General features: G+C 51.0%; 1 protein-coding gene across 2 annotated transcripts in view; it reads right to left on the bottom strand.

Annotated features, from left to right (window-relative positions):
- The window catches only part of GALNT14 (polypeptide N-acetylgalactosaminyltransferase 14), a 216,842-nt gene that overhangs the window by 14,625 nt on the left and 185,394 nt on the right, over window positions 1–16,823 (bottom strand). For both annotated transcript variants that reach the window (XM_055540587.1, XM_055540588.1), the window contains exons 9-11: window positions 15,963–16,066; window positions 4,915–5,041; window positions 2,729–2,821 (exon numbers count right to left, since the gene is read on the bottom strand). In XM_055540587.1, coding sequence (XP_055396562.1) covers window positions 2,729–2,821; window positions 4,915–5,041; window positions 15,963–16,066 — 324 coding nt within the window. The remainder of the gene's footprint in view (window positions 1–2,728; window positions 2,822–4,914; window positions 5,042–15,962; window positions 16,067–16,823) is intronic.

Genomic DNA, 16,823 nt, shown 5'->3' with positions numbered 1-16,823 from the left:
GAGTCAGAGGATCCTGGGGGGCATCCAGGCAGAGATGTCCAGTTGCTATTCGGACATAAGGACTGGAGCTCAGGAGAGGTGCAGGATGTGTTTAATTGCTCAGCTGCGTCCAACTCTGAGACCTCATGGACTATAGCCCACCAGGCTTGTCTGTCCATGGGATTTTTTTAGGCAAGAATACTGGTTGGGTTGCCATTTCCTTCTCTAAGGGCTGGAGCTCAGAGGAGAGGTGCAGGAGAGGGATGGAAACATGCTTATCGGCAGCACAGAGGTGGCTGATGGCAGGGAAAACCTGGAGTAAGACAAGGGATTATGACAGGTTCTCAGGGAAGACCAACATACAAGGGTGGGCAGAGGAACCTGAGCCTGCAGAGTGGGCAGAGAGGGTGCAGCTTGAATCTCAGGATGAGAGCCAAGACTTCTGTTCTAGAAACCAAGATCAGAGGGGTGCCTGAAGGGGTTTGGGTGGGAGAAGACTCATATCAATGGAGTAATCGAGGAAGGTAAGGGTCCCAGGGGGCCATGGGTGGGCCAGGTGGGAGTGATCGTAGGGGACGGAGGCCATGGCCTCAGCTCACAGTCAGAAGCAGGGAAACGGGGAGCCACAGACAGCGACGTGGCAGCTCTTTCATGAAGCTTGGCTCTGAAGGAGCAGAAGACAAGGTAGGTGATGAGCAATGTTGGATTGAGGGAGAGTTCTTATAGTTTCTTTCCTTCTCTTTTTTATTTTTTAAAACATATGTAAGATACAGAATAAATTTAAATACTAATGGGAACCATGCAATAGAGAAGAGAGTTGGGTGATCAGGGAGTGTTAAGGCACAGGGCGGGCGAAGTCCCCTGGAACAGGGGCTCCCACACTGTCTGCAGGTTAGAGTCACCTAGTTGGGGGGGGGGGGCGCATCTTTTACAAATTCTACAGCCCAGGACACAGCCCAGACTCAGTCTACTCTCTGGGGCTGGAATAGAGGCAGCAGCAGTTTTTGAAGCTCCCCAGGTGACTGAGACTGCAGAGAGTCTGGAAACCATCACCCTGGAATTCTGCTCCTTGAGTTGAGGTCCTCAGGCCAGCAGCACAGCACCACCTGGGGCTCGCAGAAATGCATGCCTACTGAACCAACATCCACACTGTAACAAGATCGCCGGGAGATCCGTGTGCACATTAAAGTTTGAGAAGCTGAGAGGCAGGAGGAGATGAATCCAGGCAGTGGGAACTTGATCAGTGCTGATTTATGAATGAATGCAGGAGAGAAGAGTGCATCTGGGGAACAGGTAGAGGGCTGGCCTGCCACAGCGGGAGGCACCCCTTATCCTTCCAGATAAAAGAGACAGGAGGATAGTGCAGGTACAGGGTGGTCGGGCTCAGGAAGCTGGTGCTGTCTACTTCATCCATAAAACAGAGGTGTCACGTGCTGTGAGTGAAAGCAGGGTGGACTCCGCCGCTGGGGAAAATGGAAAAGGTACAAATGGAGGTTGAGGGAGAATGCCGCGGGCAAGGGGGCAGGATTAAGAGCCCCGCTGAGGGCCTCCCTGAGCCGGATGGCCACAGAGGCTTAGCAGCACCGGCTGATACTCTCAGAGCTGTTCAGCAGCCTGCCCACAGGGAGGAAAAGGCACAAAGGCAGGTTCACCCAAGGTCAAAAGGGAGGCCTGGGAGGGTGGGTAGATGCCCAACATGGCAAGAGATTCAAGGACAACGTCTTTTAAGCACTCTGCTTACGCAAGAAAGTAGAACCCAAGCTGGAGAGGGAAGGCAGTGAAGAAAGGAGGGGTGGACGGACATGGCCAATGAACCGGAAGTTAGCTGAGGACTCAGAAGAAACACTGTGGGAGGCTCTGAGGAGAAGCGGAGACCAGCGTGGGCTTTCAGTTTCAGAAATGCAAACATTTTGGCAGGCTCGTGATTTAATCCACCTGGGAGTGATGGGCTCGATCGATGGCGTGTAGGCTGCAAACATGCCATCTGCTCCACAGCCTTAGTACGACTGAGGGACATCAGATGACAAAAGCCACCAGTCACCCCCTCGCAAAAAAGATGAATATAACATCAATCAAATTGCCATTTTTCTCTACTCAAACCAGCCCTGAGTTGGGGAATGCAACATCACAAAGTTTGGGGGGATCAGACAGGTGTGTTTTGAGCTTCTCCTCCTATAATGGTGGGACCCATGGCGAGTACCTGAAGCTGTAGAAGCCTCAGGCTCCTTATCTGTAAAACAGGGGTAATTATACCCATTTCTCAGTTTGCAGAGGACTAGTGAGGCAACTCATGAAATGGCATCTGGCCCTTAACCCCTCTCCCTGTCCTCTTCCACCCACAAGAAGCTGGAGCCCTGCTCTAGACGTGGTCTACACAGTACTGTTCCTCCTAAAAAGAGGAGGATTTAGGCTTCGGTAGCTGAGAGGGAGAAGGAGGAAACTCTAATCTAGAGGGAGCAGAGCTGCTTAACCCAGCATCCCACCTTTCTGTGAAAAGCTGGAAATACCAGTCCACTGCACGGGGCATGGCTCTACCCACTGAGTGGATGGTCCAGGCTGCCAGGGTCTCCCACAGGCGTGGCCCAGGGCCCTGTGCCCAGGACGAGGCAGGAGCAAGAAGGCACAGGAAGGGAGAACAGGCCCAGCCTTGGCCCTGGAGGGGTCTGGCGGCCAGTGAGACCCTCTCGCCTCGGGCCGGTGAGCTGGGGCTCTGGGCTGTCTGCACAAACCAACCAGGGGAGACACTTACTTGCCAAAGGGCCTCTCCAGGGCGAATGGCCGGGAAGCATAATAGTACTGCTTGTATTCATCCATCCACACTTCAGCTGTCCGCTTGGTGTTCCTGGGGAGACAAGGGGTGTCAGGGACGGGCTGTCTGAGAGGACCGGGGACATATCTAGGTAAAATACACACATGTGATGAGTGGGCAGTGTCTCCCCCATGGGAGCCACCACGGTCCAGTAACTTTATTCTCCCCAGGGTACTGAGCCCACCAGTCTCCAAAGGGGCCTCTCCCCCAAGACACAGGATTTTAGTAGTCATGACATACCCTCTTCCCAAAAGGCACAGACCAGAGAAATTATACCAGAAATTGAACTTCCCATGGCTCTCAGAAAAACAGAAAAAAAGCCAGGAGAATCTGGCATGCCCCTTTGGTGCCGGTACAAGAGGGAAGAGTGTTGACCATCTCATCTCTGGTCATCCGTGGGCTCCTATTCTAGAACTCTCCCCATCAGCAAAGGGCGCAGCACTCCAAGGGGGAAGCCAGTTACACACGAGATTTGCACCGGCCATGTGATTAGCTTGGCGCAGGTGTAAAGAATGAAGTAACCAAGCCATCCTGGTCAAATGTTTGCCAGGACTCTGAAGTTTTTTTTTTTTTTTAAATAGCTATTTGCAGTGAGTCTGACCCCAAAGGTCCCAGAAAAAGAGACAGACATGGAGGATGTTGTCACTCAGCTGTCGGGGACACCAGGGTACCAGGAACAGAAGACACGGGAAAACAATCAGAAGCCTGAGCAGCATCTCCCAAGGCCTGAGTGCGTGGACTCGGGGGTGTCACTGAGAGGGCATGGCCTGCCCTTCAAGCCCGTGGACCTGAAGGAGTTTTCAACACGCAGTCCAGCTCTTGGTGCGCTGAAGACAGCTCCTTGCTGGCTCCCTCCACTGGCCTAACCATCAGCACACTGGACGCTGCCGAGACCACACTACCCCAAGTTTCCCCTCAACTCCATTGGTGGCAAACAGGGGCCAGTCTCAAATGCAAAGAACTTTCTAGAGCTTGAGGCTCTGCCCCCCACTCCACATCATAACCCCTTGACTTTCCTGCACCAGGCATTCCAGCTCACCTTTCCCTGTCAAGACCCCAGGCAGCCCTGCCTTTGTTCCAATCCCTGCTAAAGGGGTTCTCATGACCCTAACCTTCCCAGCATGAGGTCAGTTTTCTCACTGGTCAAGCCTATAGCTCCGCTACACCTGTCCACACCCACACCTGTCCACACGTGCGAGTAACCGAGGATGAGAGAACCCAGGAGAAAACACTGCAGGGGAAGAAAAACACTCAAAGAGGCGCTCTGCTCTGCCTCCCCCAAACGGACCAAACGAGGGAAAAAGGGCAAAGGAGGAATAAATGGGGAGTGAAGTTGTCAAGTGACAAGAGGACTAGAGAGAAGGGGAGAAGAAGCTGGAGGAAAAGATGAGCAGCAGGAGAAAAGGAGGTACAGAGTTATTTTTAAAGAAGAGGGAAAAGGTTGAAGGAGAAGAAATCATGAAAAGGAGACGGGTATATGGAGGGAGCAAGGAAGCAAGAATAGGCAAGTGGGCATCGCTGGGTCACTGAGACCCTACGATCTTCGACCTTCCCAGGCAGGAAGTGGCGAGCCCCAGGAAAGGAGCCCAGGGCCTCAGGGACTATACCAGCCTGGCCGTTTCTGTGCACCCGCGAGGCCCTGGAGCGGTCACCTGGGCTGTATCTACTTGTGCCTCCCCATTCCCGAATCTTCCCCAAGGGCCTTTCCCCTGGTGACCCAGCCTGAAGGTGATCCCTGCAGATCCCTGCAGGGGATCTTCTAGAACTCAGGGGCAAAAATGGCTGCCCTCCCCCTGCCCCAAAGAATGCCCAGAGCCCTGAGCCCTGCAGGAGGGTGCTGCCCAGTGATTCGAAGCCCCCGAGGCCACAGGCAGGGCCTTGCCAAGCCTGGGAGAAGTCAAGGGTGGAGAAAGGCCCCAAGGCCTCCAGCCTGGACCTGGATGGGCAGGCCTGACCTCTCTCGCCCAGGCTGTGGCCCAGCAAGCATAGCACGCAGCCCCTGTCCATTCACGACACCCAGGCAGCCGAACCTACCAGAGAACCTGGGACAGCCACAGCCCATCACCAGAAAAGCCCATGGCCACTGCCACCCCCAGGGAACCTGAACCCCCACAACACATACTCACTTTATATACGTGTTGGCGTTGCCATCTGGGAAAATATACGGGTGCTTCTTCCGGAAGACATGGCCCACTCGGCTGCAAGGGACGATCTCCAGGCTGCCCCCACACATCCATACCCTGAAGGAGATTTCTGCAAGACAGCAACGCCCCCATCACTGCTCTGCCTCCTAGACTGAGCAGCACAGGACGGCAGCACCGAGACACCAGGCGCCGGGGAATCTCAGGTCCCAGGGCAAGGGGAGGGTTGCCAGCAGCCTGCCTAGGGTGCCAACTCCACAGCCAGACTGTGTGCTCCACAGGCCTGCTACCTCGGTTTCCCTGCCCACCACGAGGATGCTGATAACTCACACCTGGGAGGGTGGCTTGCCTTAACAAGGAAACTGGCGGACACAGGGGAACACATGGAGGGCTCTGCTTGCGCCTTTGGAACACTCTCAGGGGCCAGCAGGGTGGGGCCTCTGTGTGATGCTTTGGCCTGGAACAGAGGAGCCCAGGGACTATGAGAGAACTGCTTTTGAGCATATGGAAGGTTTCAGGGTGGAATATGGATTAGACCAGCTCCTATGACCCTAGAAGGTCAGAACCAGGACCAAGGAGAAAGACTTCCATTAGAGACTATGGGAGAATTTTCTGCTGGTCAAGGTCCAGATAGAAGGGGTTGTCATAGAGTTAGTGCATTTCCCACTCTGACAGGCTGGCAAGCCACATGGCCAGGATGGGACAGACAAGACCAGTTCCAAGGAGGCTCCTGGACAAGGTGTCAATACCGAGGCCATTCTATCTCCTGCAAGGACATCTCTGAGCAATAGCCAAGAGCTGTGAACAACCATAGAAAGTGCTGGAAGCCTCGAAGCTGTTGCTGGGGTGCTCGCCTGGGTAGGGATTTGCACACAAACCCATTTTCTCCGGTTGGCTGCTGTAGCAGGGACCTCAGGGAGGGGGTGAGGTAGAGTCAGCAGAGGTGGGTGGGCTGAGACCATGCTGGCCGGTGCCCTCCTCCCTTGAAGGTGCTTCCCGCAGGCTTGGAGCAGTGGTCCTGCCCGAGAAGGAAGCGGTGCTATACCAGCATGGTGGGGGAGGACCCCGTCACTGCCTTTGTTTGGAACCGCTAAATGCTGTCAGGGCGTTTCATTACTGCTTGTAACTTTCCTACAGATGGTGCAGCCCTTTCCTGACTGCACCCAGTGCAGCTGGCCCCCTGCATCCCGCTGGATACACCACCAGTGGGAAGAGCCGGTTTCACATCTGGATGCCTGCCTGGGCCATGCTTCTATAGTCAAGCTGAAGAAAGAGGAGTTTGCTTCAGGAAACACTCAGGCTGGTGTCCACGAGCAGGGACCAAGGATGTGGGTATTCTACTACTGCCCACCACATCTGATGTGCCCCGCCCCTCCGCCCCTTGGGCCCCACCTTCCTGGGTTTCCTTACCATGGGGTCCTCTCCCTCAACCTCTGTCCTTCCCAGGTCCTGCTGTCTTTCTCCCTTCTTTTCAACCCTGCAAACAAGTGCTTGGACACCAATTCTTCATCCTGATCCTCACCTGCTCTCTCACCCTCTCCCTGTCCCCTCCTGACTCCTGCCTTGTGTCCCTGGGAAAGTTGCACGCCAAGCTTCCTCGATACCTGTCTCTACCTGCCCAGGCGCTCTCCCCAGCAGAATAGAGCTCATTCCCAGCTTGCTCAGATTTCCCTCAGAGCAGAGGCAACGTGGACACTAGGGTGAGGAAGGCACTTCTCAAGATTGCTGCCAAATGACGGCAAGAACATATGGTGGGGAGAGACTGGTAGAACTTGGCTTTGGGGTCAGTGGCCCTGAGTCTGCAGAAATCTACTAGCCCCATCCCTGGGGAAACCTAGTTGAGCCTGGGCTTCTTCGCCTGTTAAATGAAGATCATAAAAGAACACCACAGGATTGCTGTTGGTATCACTGAAGTGGAACTTCGAGAGTAAATGTGAAAACTCTTAAGTGCGATGGAAAGCTCGGTGACACAAAACACTCCTCTAAAGCCAGTTTCTTTAAGACATGGATGCCAATGACATCACCCCCTTGTGCCCACTTTCAACTTCCTAGACGGTTTGCAGCTTCCTGCTTCTGACACAGGAGGCCCTTGAAATCTGTGGACCTAACACTGGAGATTTTGACTCCCCACAAAAGTCAATGATATATGGTAACCTGGCATTTGGCTGGGGCACTGGTGGAATCGTGGGCCCCAACCTAGTGTTTGTGGGAGATGATGAGTGAGCTTAGCTGATGGCCAACATCCAGCTCTCCACCTTGTAGTGATGCTCGGAGGGGCGGGAGGGCTCAGTGCAGCGAACTGTGAAGGTATGTGTGTGAATTTAGTCTCCAGGGCTAAGATCTACTGGACTCCAATCAACTCCTCTCCAGGATCTCAAAACAGGGTTTGCTCTAGCTCCCAGAAAGGAAAACCCTCACACCCCTAAAAAGTTGAGATGGAGGCCCTGCTTATGGATATAACCTGTGAATTTTGTGCAAGCTTTCTTCCAAAAATATGCATACGTTTCTGTGGTCTCCTCCTTACTTGCATTCAAATGAGACATATGTCCCTCCTCATTTGCAAAATGAATCCCTCCAACCTATGCAGTCTCCACACCCTCAGCTCCCACTAAACCTGTTTCCCTGTGCTTCCTTCACCCACCAATTTGCTTTGCTCTGAATCTATTGCCCCCTCCCCCTTCTCCTCTGCCACCATCGTGCACAGATCCCCATCTCAGGAAGTACTGACCCCTGACCCTGGTCCTTCTCTACCTTCCATCTGGGATCCTGGCATTCTCCACCCCAAGGCTCTGGGTCTGAGTGCCTTGCTGTCCCTGCTTCCTCATCTGGCCCAACCTTCACTTGATGCTGAGGACGCATTCCCATTCTGCCAGCCCAGCTCTCCTCTGGCCTCCAGGACCAACTCCCATGGCTGCCTGTGGCTCTGTCCAGATGCACTGGATGCCCTCAGATGCAGTACATCTTCTACCCATCAGCTTCCTCTCATAGCCCCCTGTAGCCTGCCTCCTCTCCTCCACCTCCAAAACCATTGTCCCTGCTTGTTTTCCTGTGTCTGTGGTTGAAAATGTCTCAGTTCTGCAGACACAAGCCACGGGAGGAAAGGACCCCTTCATTTACTCCAGGGGTGGGCTTTGTTGGGTCCTCTCCCAGGCAGTAACTTATGAGTTGTCCCAACAAGCCCACTCGTGGTTGTGGATGTTATTTTTCAAAGCAGAAGCAGTCCTGATGGGACTGTGGGCAGCTAGCATTCAAAGCGCATCTCCCCAGGTCCAAAACTCCTGCCCCTGCCCTGATCCCATCTCCCTCAGTGTGAACACCCACCATCAGCCAATACTGCTGCAGGCACAAAGATACTGACTTCAGGGCACTCACAGATGAACAAGAGAGGCCAATCTATAACCAGCTGTCCCATTTCTACCTCATCTACTCCTTCATCCACTCCTGACAGTTGCCTGTCTCACCTCTCCTTCTGGTTAACTGATGCCCCCAGAGCCTGCAGCCTGAGATGCGGTAAGAGCGTCTCTGCTCCGGAGTCCAGAATGTCATAACCAAGATGACCTGAGCAGCGTGCCTTGCTGTACTGTGGCCAGAGTCAAGGCAGTCTGAGTGAGGAAGCTTGAAGTGTTCAGAGAGGTGTAAGGATGTTTGGGTACCACAACGTGAAGTATTTAAGACCTGGGACATCCCTCTAGTTATCCTACGCATATCTACACCACGACTGCAGGATAACGCTGTGCATCCTCCCAGGACTGGGAGCCAGGCCTGGTGACTCACAGGTTTATGCTGAAGCCTCTGGGAAAGCCTTGTGATCCCAAAGCCCCAGGCAGTGGGGGCCATAGACTGGGGCACAAAGCAGCGGGCTCTGCAGGTACCGCCCTGATCCTCCACATGTCAGCAACTCCTGCAAAGTCATCACTTTCTCGTGTGAAGGAGCAAAAAGACAATGTAGGGAGTTTGGGGGAGGAGGTGGTTCTTGCTGAGTCAGCACCCGCATAAACTCCCCGATGACAAATGTCATGCAGACCTAAATCTGCTCTGAATTCCAGGCAGGGAGATGTGTGATTATTCCATCCACACTGGGGGTGCTGTTACCTTATTTTCTTTAAACTTCAGATTAATATTTGGGAAGAAACTGCCCTCCTCACCCTCTCTCTGTTCTCAGCTCTTCCCTTCTATCTCCACATCGACCGATCAGTAGCTTTACCAGTGCTCATAAAACCCCAACCCTTCTCCAGAACCAACGTCCACCTGACAAGCTGTGATGGTGGACAGGAGTTCAGGCGAGAGGAGACAGCTCCCTCCCCCAGAATCACACCAAATCCTCTGCCACTTCTCAGCCACACAGGTCAAGGCTGGAATTTCCTTTGATAGCCTGGTTTCTGGACACAGGCAAAGGGAGCATTAGACCCGGCTCTACTTAAGGCAGTAAGCCTGTATTAAGTGGAGCCTCATGGACTGTACACAGATATCTTTTATCTAACAGCATCAGCCACTTAGCATTGGACAAAGTGAAATCTTGTGAGGACAAAGGGATTGGGGTGGATAGTGATGGGCAGAAAGAGACAGTCGCCCATAAGTCCACAGAGACAAATGCGATGACAGAGATTTTCCTTTCAAAAAATCTTTACGTTCTTTGGGCCACTTGGCCAGAAACCTCTGTTTTTATTTTTTAATGAGTCCACAGACTTGAATAGAAGCAATCTTATTGAGCCGCAAAGGATAGGCTTGAACCTGTGAGCAAAACTGTGCTTCACATCACTGGGGACAGTCAGGGCTGCAGCCAGGCTCCCGACTTCTGTGGGTAAGCACAGGCTCACCACGGTCACCACGGGCCGCCCAGCGAGTGTCACGGCACACACCCTTTACCTCTCCACCCTGCCTCTGGAAATGGGTGGTCTTAAGGGACTGCACCTGGGCCTGGGGCTTAGCAAGCAGCCCCACCTGGGGGGGAAGATGACTTTTCATCAGACCTGGATGCTCTTCTCAGATGAGGCCACTTCTCTTCTCTTGAGCCCCTGAACCTGGAAAGGGTGAGGCCAAAGCGAAAGCGGGAGGGATCCGCTGTCGCTGCGGGTCTGACAGGGCACTCCTCTGACAAGCCTGCTCACGCAGTCAAGAGAGGAGGCAGGCGGCCCTGGGTGCTTAATGGTTTCCACTGCTGCCCTAACAAATTACCACACCAGCCTGGGGGGGCAGGGGTTGGGCGGGCCCTCTGCCGAGGGTCTCCCAAGTCCCACATCAGCAGGATCGGGCTCCTGTCTGGGGGCTCTGAGGCTTTCCAGTTCACTCATCTTGTTTGCAGAACCCAGCTGCTCACAGTCATGGGACTGAGGTCCTCTCTTCCTCGCTGGCTGTAGGTCAGGAGCCCCCTTCTTCCTTTTGCACGATCCCTTCCTCATCACACCTGGACAATCCTTCCCAGGCTGTGAATCTCTCAACTGCTTCTGCTCCATCTCCTCTCTCTCCAGTCAAAGAAAGTTCTCTGCGTTAAACGGCCCACCTGATTAGACTGGGCGCCCCTGAATAATCCGGGCTGCTGGCCTAGCTTAGGATGCAGTAGCCATCTGCAAACTCAGTGAGGGAAAGTAACTTTTAAAGGGACACGCAGCCAGGGACGACCACAGGATTCACAAGTAGGCCTGTCTGACCCCACAGCCCATGTTGACACACACGTGACCCTCCAAGCCTGACACAGCCTAACGTCCCTGAATACATTCTGGGGATGGGGGAGGTGGTGGCGGCGGCTCCTCTCTGGGACCCACCTCGTCTCTCTTTCCTCAGTATTGTCTGTTGTATCTGCTATGCTTTGGAAACCACCCGCCTCCATTTTAAATCCAGAAATCCCATATTCTCCCCTCATATATGTACCAAGGCCTCCACTTTGGAAATGTACACCTCTTCCCACCATGCATGCACACACACACACACACATACATATATACACAGAGACACACACACATACACACATGCATATGCATACACACACACACACACACACACACTTCTACTGGGCAATAGGTTCTTTTCATCTCTAAGGACCAAAAGCTAAAGTGAGTAGATGTATTAGATATTTTTCATGTATCCTGTGTTATGCAAATTGGAGTTTAAACATCCAATATTAATGCAAAACAACTTCTGGGGGAAAAAAAGGCTAAAAGCCACATTTCCCTAAAGCCTGCTTCTATGCTGAACTGCAGATGTAATTATCAACACTCTTCAGTTCCTCTTAGAAACGCTTTGTGGGAATAATGGCACCAGGGTCGGCTGCTTGAGTGCATAGCAGGGCTGGCATTCAAGTGGCTGCTGAGGTCGCTCCCAGACGATGAAAGTGAGATGGGCGGGTGAGGCAGCATCCCACTGAGGATGGTCCCAGTCACCCTAGCCGGAGCCTTGTCCAGTGATCTCATGGGCTTTTGTGCTGTGAAATCAAATCGATGCAACAAAAGCAACCACATCTGGAACACACAGAAATTTCATGTCTTGGGAAAGAAGAGATATCTCTTCCTGCTGTTATTCCCCACAAAAAGAGATATATGGATCAAAGGAACAGAATGGAGAGCCCAGAAATAAACCCATACACCTATGGTCAATTAATCCTCAACAAAGGAGGCAAGAATACACAATGGAGAAAAGATAGTTTCTTCAGTAAGTGGTGTTGGGAAAGCTGGATAGCTGCATGCAGATCAATGAAGTTAGAACACATCATACACAAAAATAAACTCAAAATGGCTTAAGGACTTAAGTATAAGACATAGCACCATAAAACTCCTAGAAGAGAACATAGGCAAAACATTCTCTGCTATAAATAGTACCACTGTTTTCTTAGGTCAGTCTCCCAAGGCCAAAGAAATAAAAGCAAATACAAACAAATGGAACCTAAGCAAACTTATAAGCTTTTGCACAGCAAAGGAAACCACAAACAAAACGAAAACACAACCTGTGAACTGGGAGAAAGTATTTGCAAACAATGTAACCAACAATGGCTTAATTTCCAAAATATACAAAAAGCTCATATAACTTGATATATTAAAAAAAACCTCAATCAAAAAAGGGGCAGAAGACCTAAACAGACATTTCTCCAAAGAAAGCATACAGATGGCCAACAGGCACATGAAAAGATGCTCAATATCACTAATAATTAGAGAAATTCAAATCAAAACTACAGTGAGGTACCACCTCACACTGGTCAGAAAGGTTATCATCAAAAAGTCTGTAAATAAAAATGCTGAAGAAGGTGTGGGGAAAAGGAAACCTTCCTACACTGCTGGAAGGATTGCAAGTAGGTGCAGCCACTATGGAGAACAGTATGGAGACTTCTTAAAAAACTAATAATAGAGCTACTATATGATCTAGCAATCCCACTTCCGGACATATATCCAGAAAAGATGGAAAACTCTAATTTGAAAAGATCCATGCACTCCACATTCACAGCGGCACTATTCACAATATTCAAGACATGAAAACAACGTAAATGCCATCAATAGACAAATGGATAAAGAAGATGTGGTGCATATATGTATATACATCTATATATAGATAGAGAAAGAGATATGTATATAGATATATATACACATAATGGAATACTACTAAGCCATAAAAATAGAAGGAAATAATGCCATTTGCAGCAGCATGAATGGATCTACCGATTAACATACTAAATGAAATGTCAGACAGCAAAAGACAAACATCATATGACCACATATCATAGATGTGGAATCTAAGAAAATGATACAAATGAACTTATTTACAAAATAGAAATTGATTCACAAACATAGATAACAAACTTTTGGTTAACAAAGGGGAAAGTGGAGAGTGGGGGAAGGATAAATTAGGAATTTGAGATTAATATCTATACATAACCATATATGAAATAGATAGCCAAAAAGGACCTACCATATAGCACAGGGAACTATATTCAATATCTTACAATAAGCTATAATGGAAAAGAATCTATAGGTATATGTATATGAACCACTTTGTATATGTATATGAACCACTTTGCAGTATACCTAAAACTAACATCGAGCTTCTGTGGGTCGTGGCTCAGACGGTTAAGTGTCTGTCTACAATGTGGGAGACCCGGATTCGATCCCTGGGTCGGGAAGATCCCCTGGAGAAGGAAATGGCAATCCACTCCGGTATTATTGCCTGGAAAATCCCATGGACAGAGGAGCATGGTAGGCTACCGTCCATGGGGTCGCAAAGAGTCGGACACGACTGAGCGACATCACTTCACTTTTAAAATTAACGCAGTATTGTAAATGAACTATACTTCAATTTTTCTTAAAAAAAAAAAAAAAAAAAAAAGCATTGCTCTTTCTGGCTTGTAAAATGCTATAAAAAAAATGTCCAGAAATGACTTTTAAAGTGCTAGGAGCTGGCTCTAACAAATGGAATGTTGCAATTGGGGAAAACAGTATTTCCTGTGATAGCTGTCTGCAGGGTTCTTTTTTGTGTGTGTGGTTTAAAACATTTTGTGATGATTATAAAATGTCTCTCCCACACCTCCCCTGAAGTCTCTCTCTACTTTCCTTTCCAATCAACACTTGTTAATGCCAGGCCACTGGGAAGCCAGCTAGAGGGGATCACCCTGGATGTGAGCAGATGTGTGCCAACATTGCTATGGAGAGATGGTACTGGTAGGCTGAGGCTTCCCAGGTGGCAGTAGTAGTAAAGAATCTCTCTGCCAGGGCAGGAAACATAAGGGATGTGGGTTCGATCCCTGGGTCGGGAAGATCCCCTGGAGGAGGGCATGGCAATCCACTCTAGTATTCTTGCCTGGAGAATCCCATGGACAGAACAGTCTGGTGGGCTACAGTCCATAGCGTCACACAGAGTCAGACATGGCTGAAGCGACTTAGCACAGACGCACTGGTAGGTTGGACCAGAATGTGACATCATTGAAAATAACATGCTGCCTGCATCTACACATGGCTGCCGTGGTAAGGAAGGATCACACACACTTTGTGAGGGTCCACAGGGCAGAACAAGGCCCAGCAGGTGGAAGCTGGGCTCTGGTTTGACTTAGAAGATTTACTAACAATTCACCACAAACATTCTCAATGATAGAACTTGCCAGATTGTGAAGCAGCAAACACATCATCATAAATAGCATTCGAGCGGACACTGGATGACTGCTATCTATCAGAAGAGCTGTAGAAAGGATTTCATGAATGGGAAGAAAGGCTAGAGCACACCATGAAGAATCATGAAAGGTACTGTGACCATCAGGACATCTGATGGGCTCTGTTCAGAGAGAGAGAGAGATCTCGTCCCCATTGAGAACACCAAGGGCGTACCTGGCTCCAAGTCCTCCTGGGCTGGTGCAGGGAGATCCCACCTCAAACTCCACTCCAAAGACCCTCATGGGATCCCAGGACTGAGTCCCAGGCAGGATATTTGGTTTGTAGGAGCTGGGGTTTTCTGCTTTGTTTGCGGAGTTTCCAATCTGGCCCCCATATGGCAGGAGATGGATTTTTCTGATGGATTTCTCTACACAGCCCAGTTTGGGAGAACAGATGCCGTTGGTCAGGCCAACAGCCATAAATTTCCAGAAAATAACTCTTGGTGACTGAGGAAGAAAGCCATAAAGCAGCCTGGAGGCAGGGACAGGAGAAAACAATGGCAGAGGACAATGCATAGCATTACCGCTGAATGCCAGGACGAGCCCCATGGATCATTCTCCTGGCTCGCACCACTGCTCGGGGGTGACTGTGCCAAACACGTTCCCCGGTGTCCAGAGAGGGGGAAGGGGCCCTGACATCCCAGACTCTTACTCTTCCTCTCCTCTGGTTTATTCATCAAATAGTTACTGAAACCTCCTTCGCACTGTACGGAGCTCGCCAAGAACAAACAGACCAAGTCCCTGCTTTGTACAGCTTACATACTGGTCATCTCTTAGGTCTCACTTGCTGCAGGGAAGGAACAGTAACTAACACGAACTGTGTCCATATGGTGCTCAGAGCTTTTACAGACTTACCTGCGTGGATTTCCACAACAACCCCCAAGCACCCGTGTGTTACACTTCTAACACATGAGGAAACTGGAGGGTCAGTCAGTGTCCTCAGCAAGACGGAATGGGTGTCTGACCACTTTCTCCTGTATCTGTATATGGCAGCCCTATGCCACTGCGGCCACAACTGGCCATCTGTTTGCACAGTCCACCGTCTATGGGGTCGCACAGAGTTGGACACGACTGAAGCGACTTAGTGGCGGCAGCAGCAGAGCCTGGAACCCAGCCCCTCCATCCCCTTCACTTTGCATCACTTTGCAAGAAAAGATAAAGGCAAGTTGCCTCCAGGGCTTCTGTAGCAGTCACCCAGTTGTTCTTATTGTTCAGTCGCTCAGTCCTATCCGACTGTTTGCGACACCATGGACTGCAGCACGTCAGGCTTCCCTGTCCTTCACTATCCCCTGGAGCTTGCTCAAACTCATGTCCATTAAGTAAGTGATGCCAACCATCTCATCCTCTGTCACCTTCTCACTGTCAATCTTTCCCAGCATCAGGGTCTTTTCCAATGTGTTGGCTCTTTGCATCAGATGGCCAAAGTATTGGAGCTTCAGCTTCTGCATCAGTCCATCCAGTGAATATTCAGACCCTCCTCATTAACCCAGGCTATACCCCTAGAGCAGCCAACAGATGTGGTCCAGATGTTAGTGGCAGTGCTTTCAATCTTCCTCATACTTTTATCCCCAGTCTCCTTCCAACTCTAAATTTCCAAAGTTCAGCACTCCTAGCTCAGTTCTGCCCCCAGCCCACCCTCGGACTTGGCACTCTTCCTTGGTCTTTCTGACTTTTGCATGTCAACTTCTCCCTAAGAGTCCCCTGGGCATGTTTCCCTGGTCCTCAGCATCCACGTGGCCCCAATCTCCTTTCCTCCCCACTTCCAGCAACCACTCCTCTGATGCCCCACATGGTCTTCCCCCAAAGGAGTGACCTGCTGCCCATCTCCCTGGCCCTCATCACAGGCCCAGGTGATCCAAGGACACAGAGACCCCTGGCCAGGCCCCAAGATGCAGAACCAGCGGCTCACCAAAGTTCTCCCCGCCCCAGATGTCCATGTCCGTGTCATATTTCCCCAGGTAGTAGAACCAGGATTTGTCCATCACAAAGAGCCCTCCAGCTATGATGGGAGTCCTGTAAAGTTGGAAGGAAAAGAGAGGGTCAGTCAAGGGTGGGGGACCACGGTCATGTTCTTCGGCCCTTTCGGTCCTGACGTTGAGGCCATCCCCTGAGACCTGAGCATGAGGTTGAGGCCATATTCTTCCCGTTTCTGCTCCTCTTCAGAAAGACCCACACATGACCCACTTACCCCAAACAAGAACACGCTCTGGGACTTTTCCCATTGACTGTAAATCTACTGACCCTGCAGACAGGCTAATTGGTTCCAAATTTGCTCAGAAGTCCAGCCTTCCCTGCCTCTCTCACAGGCCCTGCCCAGTGGGGGTCTCCTGGGAGCCCCACAACAGAGGGCAGGGACTGTGGGCCACTGACAGGGCACAAAAGAGGGGCTGGGGCAGCACTGTGAACAGCACATCTGTTTCTTGAGACTGGTCTCTCTCCCCTCCCACCCCTTCCCCCCTCTGCTACAGATTGAATTATATGCCCTGAAAAATGTGTTGGGGTCTTAACCCGCAGTGGGCTTCCCAGGTAGCAAAAGTGGTAAAGAACTCGCCTGCCAATGCAGGAGATACGGGTTCAATCCCTGGGTCAGGAAGATCCCCCTGGACCCCTGGAGGAAAGCATGGCAACCCACTCCAGTATTCTTGCCTGGAGAATCCCATGGACAGGGGAACCTGGTGGGCTATACAGTCCATGGGGTCGCAAAGAGTCGGACACGACTGGAGCAACTTAGCACGGATGCAACCCCCAATACCTCAGAATGTGACCTTAT

The sequence above is a fragment of the Bubalus kerabau genome, chromosome 11 (assembly GCF_029407905.1).
Source record: "Bubalus kerabau isolate K-KA32 ecotype Philippines breed swamp buffalo chromosome 11, PCC_UOA_SB_1v2, whole genome shotgun sequence".
Classification (NCBI taxonomy): Eukaryota; Metazoa; Chordata; class Mammalia; order Artiodactyla; family Bovidae; genus Bubalus; species Bubalus kerabau.
This window is presented reverse-complemented; position numbering and strand designations above follow the sequence as displayed.